Here is a 16,333-nt window from a genome sequence, read left to right on the forward strand (position 1 = left end):
TACATCATACAGTAGTATCTCCATCTTTAGGAACAACAAGGATACACTGCAAATGATGCCATTAGATTGGAGTTACTTTGCTTAGAACTGCATGACATGGGTTGTATAATATAAGACACAATTACTATTATAAAATACATAAATATAAAACATTTGTAAAAGATTTAAAAAATAAATATAGTACAGTTGGGCAAACAACTGTAATGCACATAAAATTGATGATAAATCATTATTACGCCCAAATCTTAATCTAGGAAAGTTGTCAGACTGTTACAGTCATTAGTGCAAAAGATTTGGCTGTCTTGTAGTCCATAACATCAAGTAATGCAGCTTTTCATGTTCCTCTGGTCCCAAATAAAAAGTGGTAGCCAAGATTGACTTGTTTAGATCCCATTCCTTCATTCAAGTTGGGAAGATGTTATGGAAATTTGAAAGAGTCAAAGTATAGTCAATGCCCTGAAAGAGATCTGCAGTCAATATGATATGGTTGAATCAATAAAAATCTTCATTTGGTTTATAGCTTAAGGACTATAAATGACAAACATGGGTGGAAGGGTAGTGTGTCGAGGAGGAGCCACACTCCCGCATTTTCAAGTACAGAGATAGTCTGGCGATCACAAAAATCTGTGATGACATTCTAACAACTTGTGATGTCTACATGTCTGACGATGCTGTCCAATGTTTTTTCTAGTCGATCAAGAGTCACCTTTTCCATTGTATATGACGCGTTTTCATGCTGTTCCCTTAAATACTCCGATGAGTCTATCTGTCGAGGTTCTCTGGCCGTACAACCCATAATAAGATTAAGAATCTGTAACAGGCTACGAAGGTTCTCAATATCACTCAGCATTTGTTCCACATGTTCCATTGGGATACTGGACAGAATATGCTGAAATATTTCGAGCGTTTCATCCATCTTCTCCAAACTCACCAATATCTCTTCATCTGGAATGAAGTCTAAGCCACTGCTTTTCAAACTGCTAGGATAATTCAGCTGAATTGGGAAAAGGATTGAAATGAAGATAAGTGAGGTGCACGTACATCCAATCTTATACAATACCATGCACTGAACTCAGTTTTCTACTCATCAGTCTGTAATCCATTCACTAAATTCTTCCTTAAAGAAGCCCTCCTGTGAATATATATACTGTATATATATTAAATGAATCTGTGCATATCTGTATGTAGTGTAGTGTGTGTGTTAATATACTCACCTCCTGCTGCTCTCTCTGGTATCTAGCGCTGTTCTGCTCCTCTTCACAGTGACGTTACCGCTCTTCAGATTCTCCTGTTCACTCTATGCCCTATACGTGAGTTGGAAGTCTCTTTTACAGCATAAGCCTTGTTCTGAAGCACCATAGGCTTACATTACAAAAGCCACTTTCAGGTCACGGATAGCGCGGTGTGACCCGGAGAGTATGAAGTGATGTCACTGAGAAGAGGAGCAGAACGACACTGGACATAGAGAGAGCAGCAGAAGGTGAGTATATTAGCACACACTATATGCACATATACTCAGATTCATAAAAAACGTTTGCCTACTTTAGACCAGTTTCTTTTAATATAGTCCATTTTAAGTTAAACTTTCCTCTTACTAGACTACTCCACTTGACAAGTAAGGCTCAAAAAGTGACATTCTGATAATGTCTGTAATCGCTGTGGAATATGATGGCGCTTATAAGAAAGTAAAATATTTAAATAAATCTCACAGTTTTTACAATGAACTCAAGAATAAATAGTAGTATGGTAAGCTTCTCATAGTGATGTCTGTAGGTAGCCAGATCTTTAGCATTTAAAGGAAGTTTGTTAGCAAAAACAAAGCCAAAGAGTTCAGGGCAACTACTGGTTTTCCACCTGTCTCTGCTCTTCTCTTCTCTGATTGAAGACTATGGTATTGCAAGAGTCAGAGAAAGGCAGAAGCAAATGGTGGGAAAGTGCACTGAACTGTTTGGCCATGCCAGTGGTGCACAGAGCACCTGTGCTTAGTTTAAGCAGTTATTTTATGCAGATAAATTACCATATAACTTCGAGACTAATACATCAAGAAATTTAGTCATCTCTGAATTCTTCTACTGAAAATAGCTTGAAGATTAAAAGTGGACATTCACCGAAAGGTCATACAAATTAGATCGACAAGTATCCAACTCCCAAAATCCCCATAGAACAGCTGGTTGATGGGACCGCAAAGCTCTGAATTTGAAATCCCTATTGGATCGGTAAGGATCCAACTCCCAACACCCCCAAGGTACAGCGGGTTGATGGAAGCACAATGCTCTGAATTTGAAATCCCTTTAAGTTAATGCTTTTCCTTCATTCTTTAGAGGTTGTTGATATGTCACCATTTCTCTCACCTGAATTGGATGTTCCTGAATCCTTGTTATTAAAATTTTGGACAGTAGCTTTGCATCAGCCTTTAGTCGATCTGTTCTTAATGCCCTTCCATGGCACTGAGGTATTCGCATCCAAACAACCCAAAATAAGGAGAGTAGAATGTATTGCATTTTCCTTGTATACCACTCTATAATAATAACTAAAATAAAAAAATGACAAAAATGAAAATCACAGAACAGCAAAGGTAAATCAATGTACAATGAAAACAAATGCATTATTCTAATGAACTTTGCATTTCAGCATTTTAGCATGTTTGGATCTTGAATAGGTCACTGTAGCCGATGTAAAAAAACATGTATATATTCAGTGTCTACATAATTTATGAGCTTGTTATAAAGTATCAGTGTACATAAATGCTACCAGACTAGGATTTTTGTGTGGCTTCTGTGTATGCTCACGAAGTATAACTGACTGATACATTGTAACAAACATAGCAGCTATGGGAGCAGCCCTGGGTCTGGGCAGGTTGATAATCTCTGGATGTACACAATGAGCTGATTGCAAGAAGAGAATATAAAAATGGTAATTGTTACCATTGTCAATTGCTAGTAATGAGGGGTTTTTGCCTTGTTTTTGGAAAAATGCATTAAGGTCCCATATCTCCAACACCATTAACAAGTTCTTGATGTTAAAAGCAACCTGCACTAATAACATATTGGTCTTTATTTAGTATATTGCAAAGATTTTTTAAAATCTGGTTTAAAACAAAAAAAAAAGGCTTTTGTAGCTCAGTAAAGAATTGTAACCACTACTTATAGTCTGCTGTGCAGTTAATGTTTCCTTTATATCGTGTGAAATCCCTTTAGGTGCATCTATCCTGGAAGGTAATACAGATAGCTGAAATCTTGCTTATCTCAAATTCACATGAAAAATTACAAATTTGTATAATAATAGATGTTATTTTAGCCCTCAGAAAATTGACTGTTTGCTTGTAAACTTATAGAAAAGTAATCTTCATAATTAATTACTAAACAGAAAAGCAAGTGGCCTGAATGTGCCATGTTCTGTAATTCGGAACTTGAAGTGATACTTCTATCTTCTATTACATTATAATTACGCTAACATGACCGAATGTTCCCCTACACTGACAGGCGTGTCCCTATGTGTGTGTTCTATGTGACCAAGGTGGGGAGAATCTTCCACGGACAATCTTAGGACTAGTTTTCTGAGACGCATATGTGGCACCCCAGGGTCCGGTTGCCACGGTGACGTTGCCTCCCTCTGAGGGGTGATGTCATGCCTGGAAGCAGGAAGAGGTCCCCATGCCAGTTAATACACAGCATGCATCACAATTCCGGCTCCAGGCCAGAAGGGGAAGCTCTACACCTGACTTCAGGGGAGCTACTCTCTCTGGTCGGGAGGAGAAGTCAGTTTTCAGCCTGTTAGGAAGTTAGTAGGAGGAGAGGAGAGAGAGAGAGGAGAGAGACAAGGGCTCTGGGGAATTGCAGCTGCGTCAGAGCTGATCCCGAAGTGGAGCCCTGACAAGAAGAACGCCAGAGTCCTTGGCTGTGCGGGTGCTGTACGCCCCGACAGCCGAATCTGGAGGGCAGGGGATTGCAAGCTCCCTGGCCACACTAAACACCCAGAGGCATCGCAGCAGACTAAGAGCCCGGTGCTGCTAGGGAAAAGGCACTGCCCATGATAGGCTTGTGCTGTCTGCCATACAGGTCGAAGCCAACATGCAGGAGAAGGCCACAGCTAGCTACAGGCAACAGGGACCCAAAAATAGAGCACAGCAGGAAGGCCTTCAACCCCACCTGGCAAGGTGGACCCCTGAATGCTTCCAGGGTGGCCGGACTCCTGCTGTCATCTGTAACTGGTACCCTGGACTGCATGTTCATCCACCAAGAAGTAAAGGTAAAGAATACTGCACTTTTCTGTGTCCCTTGCTTATTCTCTGCACCACAACATTCACCACCACCTGAACTGACTGTTATATCTGCCCTGTGGCCCCGCTCGACCCGTGGGGAGCTGTACCATCTTTGCTGCGTTACCATCGGCCACAGTGGACCTGAACCGCAGTGTTGGTCATCCCTTGCCAAACACCACAGGTGGTGTCACGAAACAATCCCATATAACTTTTCCCCTTGCATTTTTTTATTGCACGCCCAGGGCAATGGAATCGGGTCATGTCCCTGTGAATCCCCCAAAGAAATGCCCGACCCGGTTCTGAGTGCTCCACGGCCCTGGTGGGCGTCGCACATAGTCCCTGGCCAGCTTTTCAAAGTATGATCTCTTTGAAATGACTCAGCGTAATACCACAGCCTATATCTGAATCAAGCTGTCTATGGTACAGGTAGCATAAAGCTCATGACATGTCTGCTTTAACGTGGGATTGACTCTCGATGAACAGTGCTTATCAGCAATATCTTATTATATTCCTATTATCCGAGTGATCATGTAGTAAGGTGAAGCAGCCATAAGAAAATCAAAAGCCTTGCTGCTTTCTTCCAAAAAGTGATATTTCTAGTAGCCTGTATTCTGTCGATAGAAAGAAGAGACTCTGCAACAATTTGCTGACTGCCATCAGAATAATTGACTCCAATGCTGGGATATAGCAGACTAGAGGTTGTAGTCTATTGATTAACAGAATACAGGTTACTGTAGACACCACTTATTCACGGTGCCAGAATAAAATGTGATTTTGTGTGTCTGCCTTTCCTTATTAGTCTAAGCATGTAAGCAGCTTGGATTAAAGATATGTATTAGGCAATTACGAGCAGGCCTGGCAGGTCAGGGGTCCACCAATGCCTGCAGAAACTTCAACTGGATGTGCGTCCTCAGACACACTTCCAGCTGAAGTTTATTGCATCGCACAGGCCCACCAGCTATGTGTGCTACAATACACACTGTCGGCCAATCAGAGGCCATCGGCTGCTGGCTTCACAAGAGGATGCGCGCAACGAGGGAGCGAAGGGAAGATGAGTATTTTTTTTAAATCATTGACCATACGTGGATGACTATGGGGTGCATTATACCATATGGGGGACTATGGGGAGTGCAGTATAACCTATGGAGGACTATGAGGTGCATTATATTATGTGGATGACTATATGAGTGCACTATACTTTATTGATAACCATGGGGTGTATATGCATGACTATGGGCTGTGCATTATACTTTAAGGATGACTATGGGGGTGCATTACACTTTATTGGATGACTATGGGATGGATTATACTTTATGGATGACAATAGGGGTGCATTATACTTTATGGAAGACTATGGGCTGTACATTATACTTCATGGATGACTATGGGCTGTGTGTTATACTTTATGATGGACTATGAGCAGTGCATTATTCTACAAGGATAACTATGGGCTGTACATTATATTATATGAGGATATGGGCTGTGTGTTTTACTAATATGGATGACTATCGGTTGTGCATTATACTACATGGAAGACTATGGGCTGTGCAGTATATTATATGGAAGACTATAGAATGCATTATACTATATGAAGTACTATGCGGGTGCATTATACTTCTTTTATTTTCTCCTATACATTAAAGAACAGCGACATAAGGGGTGGACATATACCAAGATGGATGATATATACCAGGATGGGGTCCAGGATAAGGCACACATAGGAGAATGGGCAATATATATACCATGATGAGGCCATGATGAGTAGTGTTGAGCGATACCGTCCGATACTTGAAAGTATCGGTATCGGAAAGTATCGGCCGATACCGGCAAAGTATCGGATCCAATCCGATACCGATACCTGATACCAATACAAGTCAATGGGACTCAAGTATCGGACGGTATCCCTGATGGTTCCCAGGGTCTGAAGGAGAGGAAACTCTCCTTCAGGCCCTGGGATCCATATTAATGTGTAAAAGAAAGAATTAAAATAAAAAATATTGCTATACTCACCTCTCCGACGCAGCCTGGACCTCACCGAGGGAACCGGCAGCGTTCTTTGCTTAAAATGCGCGCGTTTACTTCCTTCCGTGAAGTCCCGGCTTGTGATTGGTCGCGTCACGGCCACATGGGCGGCACGCGACCAATCACAAGCCGGGACTTCACGTAAGGAAGTAAACGTGCGAATTTTAAGCAAAGAACGCTGCCGGTTCCCTCGGTGAGGTCCAGACTGCGTCGGAGAGGTGAGTATAGCAATATTTTTTATTTTAATTCTCTCTTTTACACATTATTACATTAATGTTGTTTCAATACCGATACCCGATACCACAAAAGTATCGGATCTCGGTATCGGAATTCCGATAGCCGCAAGTATCGGCCGATACCCGATACTTGCGGTATCGGAATGCTCAACACTAATGATGAGTGATTTATATACAAGAATGAGGAACAGATATATAATGGTGAGGGACATATAAATCAGGATGGAGGCCGCACATATATGAATTATATATAGAACATCTGGCTCTATTTATCATTGTCTGTACTATCATTGCTGTATACTATACATGTGGAGTACATTGCTTTGTCAGCATTGCTTTGAATCCTATGGCTACACATTACAGTGAGTAAGAGAGCTTCTATTCAGTATGACCTCATGAGGACAGGTCTCCTTTTTTGCAGAAGCATATCTGAACAGGAGTGAGTCATACTAAACCTTTGCCTTCCCCCATGCCGGGAAGTGACTGCCTCTCCAATCTCATGCATCTATGAATTTTACAGTTTGCAAATATTTAGAAAGTTACTCTGAGAGCAACATTCTGCCTTGGGGAACACACAGAAACTTCCAACTAGAAAATGAGAACAATTTAGAGAACTAAAGAATGTTTCCCAGAAACTCTTCCGGCCATTCCCGAAGCTCTGTTAACCTTTCTGCTTTGCACACTTACAGTAAAGGTATCATTTCTTATGTAATGTATTATGTATTGTTACATGCATGTTTAGAGGAGTTAAGCTGACGAATGGTTTTGCTTTTGTTTTGATTCTTTTTTACATTAAAAATGTATTTACTATTCAGGGGATTCTTATGTGCCTGAACCTTGTGAATTGGCATTTTCAAAGGAAACAAAACAGAACGAGAAACAGTTTTGTTTTTTATCCAAACTAAAACTTGAGCAATATGTGAATTATTAGACCTCTGATTTTTTTCCCAGAAGACTCCTTAGGGGCCCTAATAAATATTTTGGACTGTGGACATTATATAGCAATGGATGATAGCTGTAATAGCAACGTCCTTCCCTTCTTCAATAGATGCCTTCAGATAAACTCTAGAGATATAGATTACATATTGAAATCCTCTGGATTGTAGCTTTGGCACAGTGAGAGGTGAAAGACATCATGGGCAATTGTTTTACTGCTCCAGGATTTTACAATGCAGAGTGGCTTTTTCCCAGAAGGAAAGGAAAAATGTAATAAGACTAGCCTAAGGGGCGTATTTGCCTTTCAACGTCCAGGGAAATGGCCAGCATTGATTTTAATAATTAAAAAAAGAAAAGTGAAAAAAATATAAACATTTTGAAGCAAAAGTGGCATATATCAGAAAACTAGCGCTGGTAATGTACTTATGGCTTGTGATTACATGCAGACAATACTTACAAAAGTAATATGATTTACACATCTCTATAGGAACTCCTATATAGCCGAAATATCAAAGATGTATTCTAAAAATATTGCATGAAGAAATATATGCAACTAATAAAAATTTAGTCATGGCCTATATGAACATAATTTCGGGTCTTACAGAGGTGTCCACAACCCCTTCTTAAATACCATATTCCCCAGAGTAAAATAAAAAAAAAATATACCTCCCACCCTGGTGCTGTTCCAACAATGTCCGCAGCAATTCCCCATGGCTCACGTGGCATTAGTATCTCACGTAAGCCTTGCAGCCAATCAGTGGTCATTAATGGGCTGCAGGTCTCTCATTTCCTATAGACATCTGAGGTTTGTCCGAAAAAAGTGTGAGCAAAGCAGCCCATTAGGGGATGCTGGTTGGCTGCAGGGCACATATGGCATAACAATGTCACGTGAGGACCCGCAAGACCCAGTTCTGACATCATTGTAACAGTAGCGGTGTGGTTTACATAGTATTTAAGAAGTAGTTATCCAAGTAGTAGACAACCCCTTTAACATGCTCTTTTATCTGCTTCTTGCTATAGACATATATACCCCAGTGGTAAGTCACATCTATTGCCCCTTTTACTTGCGGCATCCTACCGATCTCTAATTTATTGACCCTAAGTTCAAACAATGACATGTAGACCACAACTGCATTATGATTAGATAACTAATTATAAAACACTTTAAAATAGATACAAATCTTTAGTGAGGGAATCATTCTGTCCTACTAAAGACTTGCAATAAATATATAATGACAGGTATTTGTATCCAAGTTATAGACTATAAAGTTTTATTAGTAAATTATTATTTATTATTACTTTATTATCATAGAGCAGGGAAAGTGCCAGTTTTTGATATAATAATAGAATAATTTTGTGTACTAAAAGTATTTTTTTAATGAGTCCAGAACCTCAAGTAAATAAATGGCAAAGTAGCAAAATATTTGAAATCTAGAAGCATATAATCTATTAACTACATTATCTATATCTATCACAACATGAGAAATGAAACCGAGAAGTCACATGAATAACTTCTCACTTTCTTTTCTTCAGATGAAGTCAGGGAATCAGTGTCAATAACAATTTGTGAAACTCTAGGAATAATCTTGTCATAGAAAAATCTTAATGCAAGAAATAAGAATTGAAAAGCCTCCTTACCTCTCACGTTTGTCTTAGTTTGAATGAAGTGTGATGGATAGTCCATCTTTCCCTGTCTTTATATAGACACAGCTCAGACATATTACTCATCCAATGGCTAATGCAACTTACGCTGTCACACTTGTCACTTAATTTTTTAGACTTCTTTTTTACTCACTCCCTAAAGACATTTAATTTTTTTTCAGAGTTATGTAATTTTTTTTTTTACATTTTTTTTACACTTCTTTTACAATCGCATTCAGAAGTGTAAAGTCATCTCTCAGGAAAACTGATCCAAACTGTGTGTTATAAGACTTATTGCATGTAAGCTCATTCTTGTGTTACACAACTTCTGTGAACAGAATTTTTACATAAAATCAATGGAAATTGTGTGATTATATAAGCTAGGTTGTACTGTGTATGTTTAGTACATTGTATAATATAATACATACTGTATAATGCAATGTTCTATCTGTCTTTATAAAGAATGTACTAATTGTCTAATAAATGCATAAACAAAGAAATTGGTTTCCTATGTGCCATTGTATGTGCTTATATGCATGTGTATGTTTACCAGGTATCAATGTGATTGATAACTATGAAGTTATGGTTAAATGCAATCAATCCAGTTATCCTATAGTTATCTAGATAGATAGATAGACAAATACATTTATATATCTATATCTCTCTACCTATATATGCGTGTGTATCCATATATATATATGTATGTATATATATGTGTGTGTGTGTGTTGCAAATGAAGACACGTTAGTTGTGTTGGAAAAAGGGGCATAAACTTCCACGTGACAAATTTACCAAATTTACGGCTGGGCCTGGCAGGTCAGGGGTCCACCATTGTCTGCAGAAACTTCAACTGGATGTGCGTCCTCAGACACACATCCAGCTGATGTTTATTGCACCCTACAGACCCACCGGCTACGTGTGCTATGTGTGAGGACGCGTGCAATGAGGGTGCGAAGGGAAGGTGAGTATTTTTTTAAAATCATTGACCATACTAATACATGGATGACTATGGGGCGCATTATACCATATGGAGGACTATGGGGAGTGCAGTATACCATATGAAGGACCAGGCCCGGATTTAGGGGGGGCCCAAGGGGCCCGGGCCCTGGGCCACCCACCAAGCAGGGGCCTCCCACCAATATAGGGATAAATATCTCAAAACATGTTAAATGCAGGTGTGAACCGCTTCTAATGATAAGGAACATTTAACAAAAGAGAAACTATTGAAAGTGTAGGGACCTGGCTGCAGTCCTACATCTCAGTGGCTGGCGCAGAGCGGTGGAGTCATGGCACCTGAGCTGCGTCAGCATCCACTGACCTGGCTAGCCTAGCCAAACTTCCTTACTACCCTCCCTGTACCTGATGCTTAGCTAATGGCACGCGGCAGCCTTCTCTGATCTCAACATACGCTTCTAGGCGCTACCTATTCAGCTATATGATTGCTCCCTCGGATTAGATCAGATGAGAGTTTGTTCAGCTACCTTCGAGGAAGGTAGATTAAGGACATCCATGAAGCCAGAACGACTTGTAAATTTGGCTATCATGAGCATCGAGTCAGATATACTGCGTGAATTGGACTTTAGTGACATCATTAGTGATTTTGCAGCACGAAAATCAAGGAAAGTGCCTGGATTGTAAAAAATGAATGATTTTACCTGAATTACTCTGCGTAAATGATTTTTGTAAATAAACTTGCATTCGTTTCATTTTGTGTTTTTGCATTACATATTGCAACACCTTGAAAAATGGGCCTCCCTCCAAAATGGGCCCCGGGCCACCCACCTCTTAAATCCGGCCCTGTGAAGGACTATGAGGTGCATTATACTTTGTGGATGACTATGGGAGTGCACTATACTTTATGAATGACTATGGGGTGTATATGGATGACTTTGGGCTGTGCATTATACTTTATGGATGAGTTTGGGGTGCATTTTTAGTCAGTGGCAGTGAATAATGCCATATCGCATATCCCTAATACAGGTACACATTAAACGGGTGTTTTCTTCAGTGTGCTGGATCCAATTTTCATCCATTTCTGGCTTCTGTTTTAATCGTCAAGAATGTGGCATCAGTTTTTTCACATTTGCAAAATAAAAATATGATGGTTTTTCCATGCTTCTCCTACCCATTAGGCAGGGAAAAACAGACAGCAATAACATGTGCTGGCTATTTTTTCTCATGAATGCATTGATTTGAATGGGTGATTTTGATCTAGAAATCAGAAGGTCTAATGATCTACAAGAGAGTACACATAAAAGTGTCCATGGAATACTACAGGTGCATCTTGTATCTATCAAACACACTCCTAGAACATGTATAACAAACCTGGAGGTCTGAATGGAGTCTAAGGTTAGGTCAACAAGTTGCAGATTTTTCTGCTGCAAATATGCTGTAGATTGTACTGCAGATATGAGATGAATCCTTTGATTTTAATGTGGATTCATCTCTCATCCCAATCATGCCACTTTAAAAGGGTTGAAATCTGCAATGGGACTTTCTCTGCGAATTTCACCCCTTTCTATAGTGCATGTGTAGCGCCCCCACTGCCGCAGGGTCGAGGGGTACCCGGTACCGGGCCTCTGAGTCTCTGCTCTGGGGTCGTCACGGTGGCTAGGCCCCGGTCCGTGACCCTGCCGAGGGGCGCACAGTGAATAATAGAAGTTTATGGTGATGTTGCGGTGCAGTGTAGGTTGTAGTAAATAACGAGGACACCAGGTTGCAGTCTCTTTACCTCTTTACTGAAGATCTCTGGGTCCTCAGTCCGGAATCCAGATAACCAGGCTGCGCAAGTCCGGCCGGTCCAATGGCACCTCCAGAGTTCTCTTAACAGGTGGAAATCTGTGCCTTCCTTCTAGCGCTAGGTGTTGCGGTCCTTCCCTGCTGTGCTTACGGAAAGTCCCCACAACTGTTGTGTCCGTTTCTTAAGTTCCCTCACAACTCGATTAGATGATGTTCTGCTAATCCTCCGTCCCTCCCTGATGTTACGGTTAGGACGGCACCCGTATGACGGGTAGGCTCGGAGCTCTTTGGGACCCTAGAGTCGCCCCTCTCCACAAGTTGCCCTCCAAGACTGCATAGGTGATTTAGATGAGACAGCCCGCCTGAGACTGACTGTCCTGCCGTTGGTTTGAAGTATTGCTTGGAGCTAGATATATAAATACTTCCTCGGCGTTCCGGCCGCCGGTTGTGCGCCTCAGTAGGATGTTGCCTCGGTCTTACAGCACGACTCCTACTGGTATTCTCCTTCTTGCTTTGATCTCGTTTCTCACTCAGCACAATATATCTTGCTTCTAATCCTTTCTTAGGGCACCGCCGCTATGCTGAGCAGGCACGGTCCCGTGACATTCTTCCTTGTAGCCAGGCCTCTGTCAGGGTCCCAAACCTGACAGGGACCCTACCGAATCTTTCCCCACAACACCCTCTGCCACCAGGTGTTGTCTGGTCCAACCCAGTCAGCTTTCTCCACTAACTTCCTGCCTGACCCCCAGTTTTACCCACAGTGGTGAGGAGTGGCCTAATAAATAGCACCCTTAGCTCCCCCTGGAGGCCCGACTGTGAAATGTATTGGTGTATGTGATACCTAATCAGATGAACTCCTTCAGTGCCATCAGACGTACCATAGCCCCCCTTAGCGGCGGAGCCACAGTACTGCAACGACCAGGACTCTGGGGCGCTGCACATGTTTTTTGCTGCATCAAAAACACAGCGTCTTACAGTTCTAGAGGATGGGATGTGGACGGGATGGGATGTTTAGAAACCTCCTGTGCACTGTGCTTCTTCTTAACTCGTAAAACTCATCTGTGTTGTGTGTTTCAAATCCGCAGCACGTCGATTTCTCTTGCGGATACTGTGAATTTCTATGAGGAAGTTCCCCATAGACTTACATTAGATGTGGAAATTCCACCAGTAAACAAATGCACAAGCTTTTTTATTGTGTTTGCATGGTAGACCCGCATCAAAAACGCATGTAATCTGCACCTAAGTATGTCAATAAAGTTTTGTGAAAGCAAATAAACAGTAAGTATCAAAAACAAACCAGCTTTATTTGCAGCATGATACACCTAAGGGTACTTTCACACTAGCGTCGTTTGGAATACGTCGCAATGCGCCGCTGTGGCAAAAAAACGAATCCTGCAAACGTGCCCGCAGGATGCGTTTTTTTGCCCATATACTTACATTAGCGGCGCATTGCGACGTATGTCCATACGTCGCAAGCGTCGCACACTAGAAGCGTCGGCCCGTCGGCACAAAAAAACGTTACATGTAACGTTTTTTCGTGCATCGGGACCGTCATTTCCAACCGCGCATGCGCAGCCTGAACTCCGCCCTCTCCTCCCTGGACTTCACAATGGGCAGCGGAAGCGTTGTAAAACTGCTTCCATTGCCCACGTTGGGCATTATTTTCACAACGGGTGTCGCCACTTTGGGCTGACGCATAGCTACGGCCCCGTGCCGACACCAGTGTGAAAGTAGCCTTACAAGACAGAAAACGCAACCACAAAAATCCGATGAAAATGTATGTAAAAACGCACAGAAAAACTAAAAAAAAAAAACCCACAAGTAAACTAACGGAATAGGAGCAGAAATCCTGCAACATAAAAAACGCACCAAAAGCTCATTGCGGATACGTAGCCTTATTGGCATATTGTGGCTTTTCAAAGTCTGCATCTATTCTGGTAAATGTGGATGTAACCTTCAGCTCAAGCTACATCAGTAGACCGTTGCAGAATGCAGTATTTAATACTAAATAAGGAATAGGGAAATATATAATAATCAAAAGTATGATTTTTGTTTTGTTTTGTATGACATTAAACATTTTATTTCATTATTTTACCATTTTGCTTTTTGTCACGTAGCAAATTCATGAATGAAAATTCCACTGAAAGTGATTGTAAAACATACTATATTCACTGACGAGCCAAAGTGTAACAATGTTTTGAATCTTTAATTTTGAGGTTCCATATCTCACCATCCACTACTGCTTCTAGCTGGAGACTACCATCATTTTATAGATAATCATCTTGGCTATCTTATACACAAATTTGTCTTGCAACTATTTAGCATATGATTAGTTATGCAAATTTTTGTCATGTCACTGCATTGTTACTGTTTTGCTCATGCTGGTGGAAATATCTTTTTCTTCCAGTATACTACAAAATACAACCTGCTCTCACATTACCTAATAGCTCAGTGTGTTATTAAGTTGATTCCCAAGCGAAAGGTCACTGGTTCAAATTGGGGAGCAGCCATGAAGAAGTTTTCCCAAGAAAAGAGAAACAGCATCATCCAGCTTATCAATATCAGCTTCGGCCAAGAAAATTGCCAAACTGCATCTTAGGCTACTTTCACACTTCCGTCTTTTGCCAAGCGTTGCAATGCGTCGTTCTGTTGAAAAACCGCATCCTGCAAAGTTGCCTGCAGGATGCGTTTTTTCCCCATGGACTTGTATTACCGATGCATCGCGACATATGGACACACAATCCATACATCGTGCACTGGATGCGTTGGTTTTTGGCGGACTGTCGTAGCGAAAAAACGTTCAAGGGAACGTTTTTTCGTACGTCGGGTCCTGCAATTTTAAGTGTACAGGCGAGGCCGGAACTCCGCCCCCTCCTCCCTGGGACTTTACTATGGGCGGCGGACGCGTTGAAACACTGCGTCCGCTGCCCACATTGCACAGAATTTTCACCACGTCCGTCGGTGTACTGACGGAAATGTAAAAGAAGCCTTATGAGTGCCATGACAGTTGGAAGAATATGAAATGAAGTCTGTCATCCATTCAAATGCCAGCAAGTGGCCATCCGGGCAAAATATTGGATTCAACAAGTCGGCTGATCACAAGGTCTATCAGTTCTTGCGCTACAAACACGACTGTGGAGGTGGCTCATATGCTTTGTAATAGTGAGAACACAGACGTCGATGCAAGCACCATGTGATGCACATTACACAAGTCTGGAATGGTGGCACAAAAAAGAGTGAACAAGCCACGACTTCAATATTGCCATAAGAAGTATCTGCTCAAGTTTGCAAAAACCTACGAAAAGTGGGCAGTAGAAGATTGGAAACAGATGATTGGAGCAATGAGACAAAAGTCAATAGATTAGGCTCTGATGGGTGCAAGTGGGTCTGGAGGAAACAAGGGAAAAAGTTACGGATCAAGAAATTGAAGGAACTGTCAAATTCAGTGGAGGAAGTCTGATGACATGGGATTGTTTTACAGCCAAAAGCGTTGAATACTTGACCAAGATCAATGGTAGTCTCAATGCTGAGTTATATGTGAATATCCTACAAGACGAGCTACTTCGTACACTTGGGTACTATGGGTATGAAAAGGACGACATAGTATTCCAGCAGAAAAATGACCTGAAGCATACATCGAGATTGGTGAAGAAATTGCTCAATGACAATGAAGGAGAGGTGCTGGATTAACCCTCACAGTCCCCAGACCTCAACCCAATTGAACATTTGTGGGTAACATTGAAAAAAAAAATGTATACATACAAATGTTGAGTTGACCAGTATGCACCAACTTTGGAATCATGTAGAAGAGACTTGGGATCACATTTCGGTTGAGACATGCTTGAATCTGATCAAGTGCAAGTCCAGGAGGATTCAGGCAGTCTTGAAAGCCAAAGCTGGATTTACAAAACAATACAAATTAAAATTTAGATTTTTAAAACAGTAACAATGTAGTGACATGACAAGAATCTGAATAGCTAAACATTTACTAAATAACTGATAACTAAAGTCAAATTTATGTATCAGATAGCCAAAATGATTGTCTATAAAATGGTGGTATTCTCACGTTTTTGGCTTGCAGATAATGAAGTAAAAAATTCATTTAATACTCAATGTGTGCACGTGGCCTAAGAGAACTAAATTATCTAAGCTTTTCTTGAAGACAATCCTGGTTTTTGCTGTTGCCTGGTCCTAAAGTGACTATTTCACAGATTCAAAGATCCTATGATAATGAAGGGTGGTCAACTTTGGTCGAATCCTGTTTCTTCAAATGGGCATGAAATAACATTTCACCCTATTATATTTCTTAGCCATTTATATACTTACATCCATTTATAATTTTCCTCCTAAGTCTGCATTTCTGATTATAGAGCTGTAAAAACAATGCAGTTTAGAAAATCACAGTAAAAAACCACACCATGACCGCATTAGAAACATTTAATTTGGTTGCTGTGTACAATAATGCTAGATTCGGGCAACAGAGGTCTTAATGAAATTC

At 41.1% G+C, this 16,333-nt stretch overlaps 1 protein-coding gene and 1 long non-coding RNA gene across 2 annotated transcripts in view; one reads left to right on the forward strand and one right to left on the reverse strand.

Moving 5' to 3' along the window:
* Nucleotides 1-498: 498 nt before the first annotated feature.
* On the reverse strand, nt 499-2,501 carry LEP (leptin). Its single transcript, XM_077261009.1, has 2 exons — nt 2,352-2,501; nt 499-994 (listed from the first exon to the last, which is right to left on the reverse strand). The coding sequence occupies exons 1-2, from the start codon at nt 2,499-2,501 to the stop codon at nt 638-640; spliced, it is 507 nt and encodes a 168-aa protein (XP_077117124.1). The 3' UTR covers nt 499-637.
* Nucleotides 2,502-7,079: 4,578 nt separating this feature from the next.
* LOC143773614 (uncharacterized) overlaps nt 7,080-16,333 on the forward strand; it is a 48,913-nt gene continuing 39,659 nt past the window's right edge. The window contains exon 1 of the long non-coding RNA XR_013215258.1: nt 7,080-7,213. This is a non-coding gene — a long non-coding RNA (uncharacterized LOC143773614). The remainder of the gene's footprint in view (nt 7,214-16,333) is intronic.

The sequence above is a fragment of the Ranitomeya variabilis genome, chromosome 5, assembly GCF_051348905.1.
Source record: "Ranitomeya variabilis isolate aRanVar5 chromosome 5, aRanVar5.hap1, whole genome shotgun sequence".
In the NCBI taxonomy this organism is placed as follows: Eukaryota; Metazoa; Chordata; class Amphibia; order Anura; family Dendrobatidae; genus Ranitomeya; species Ranitomeya variabilis.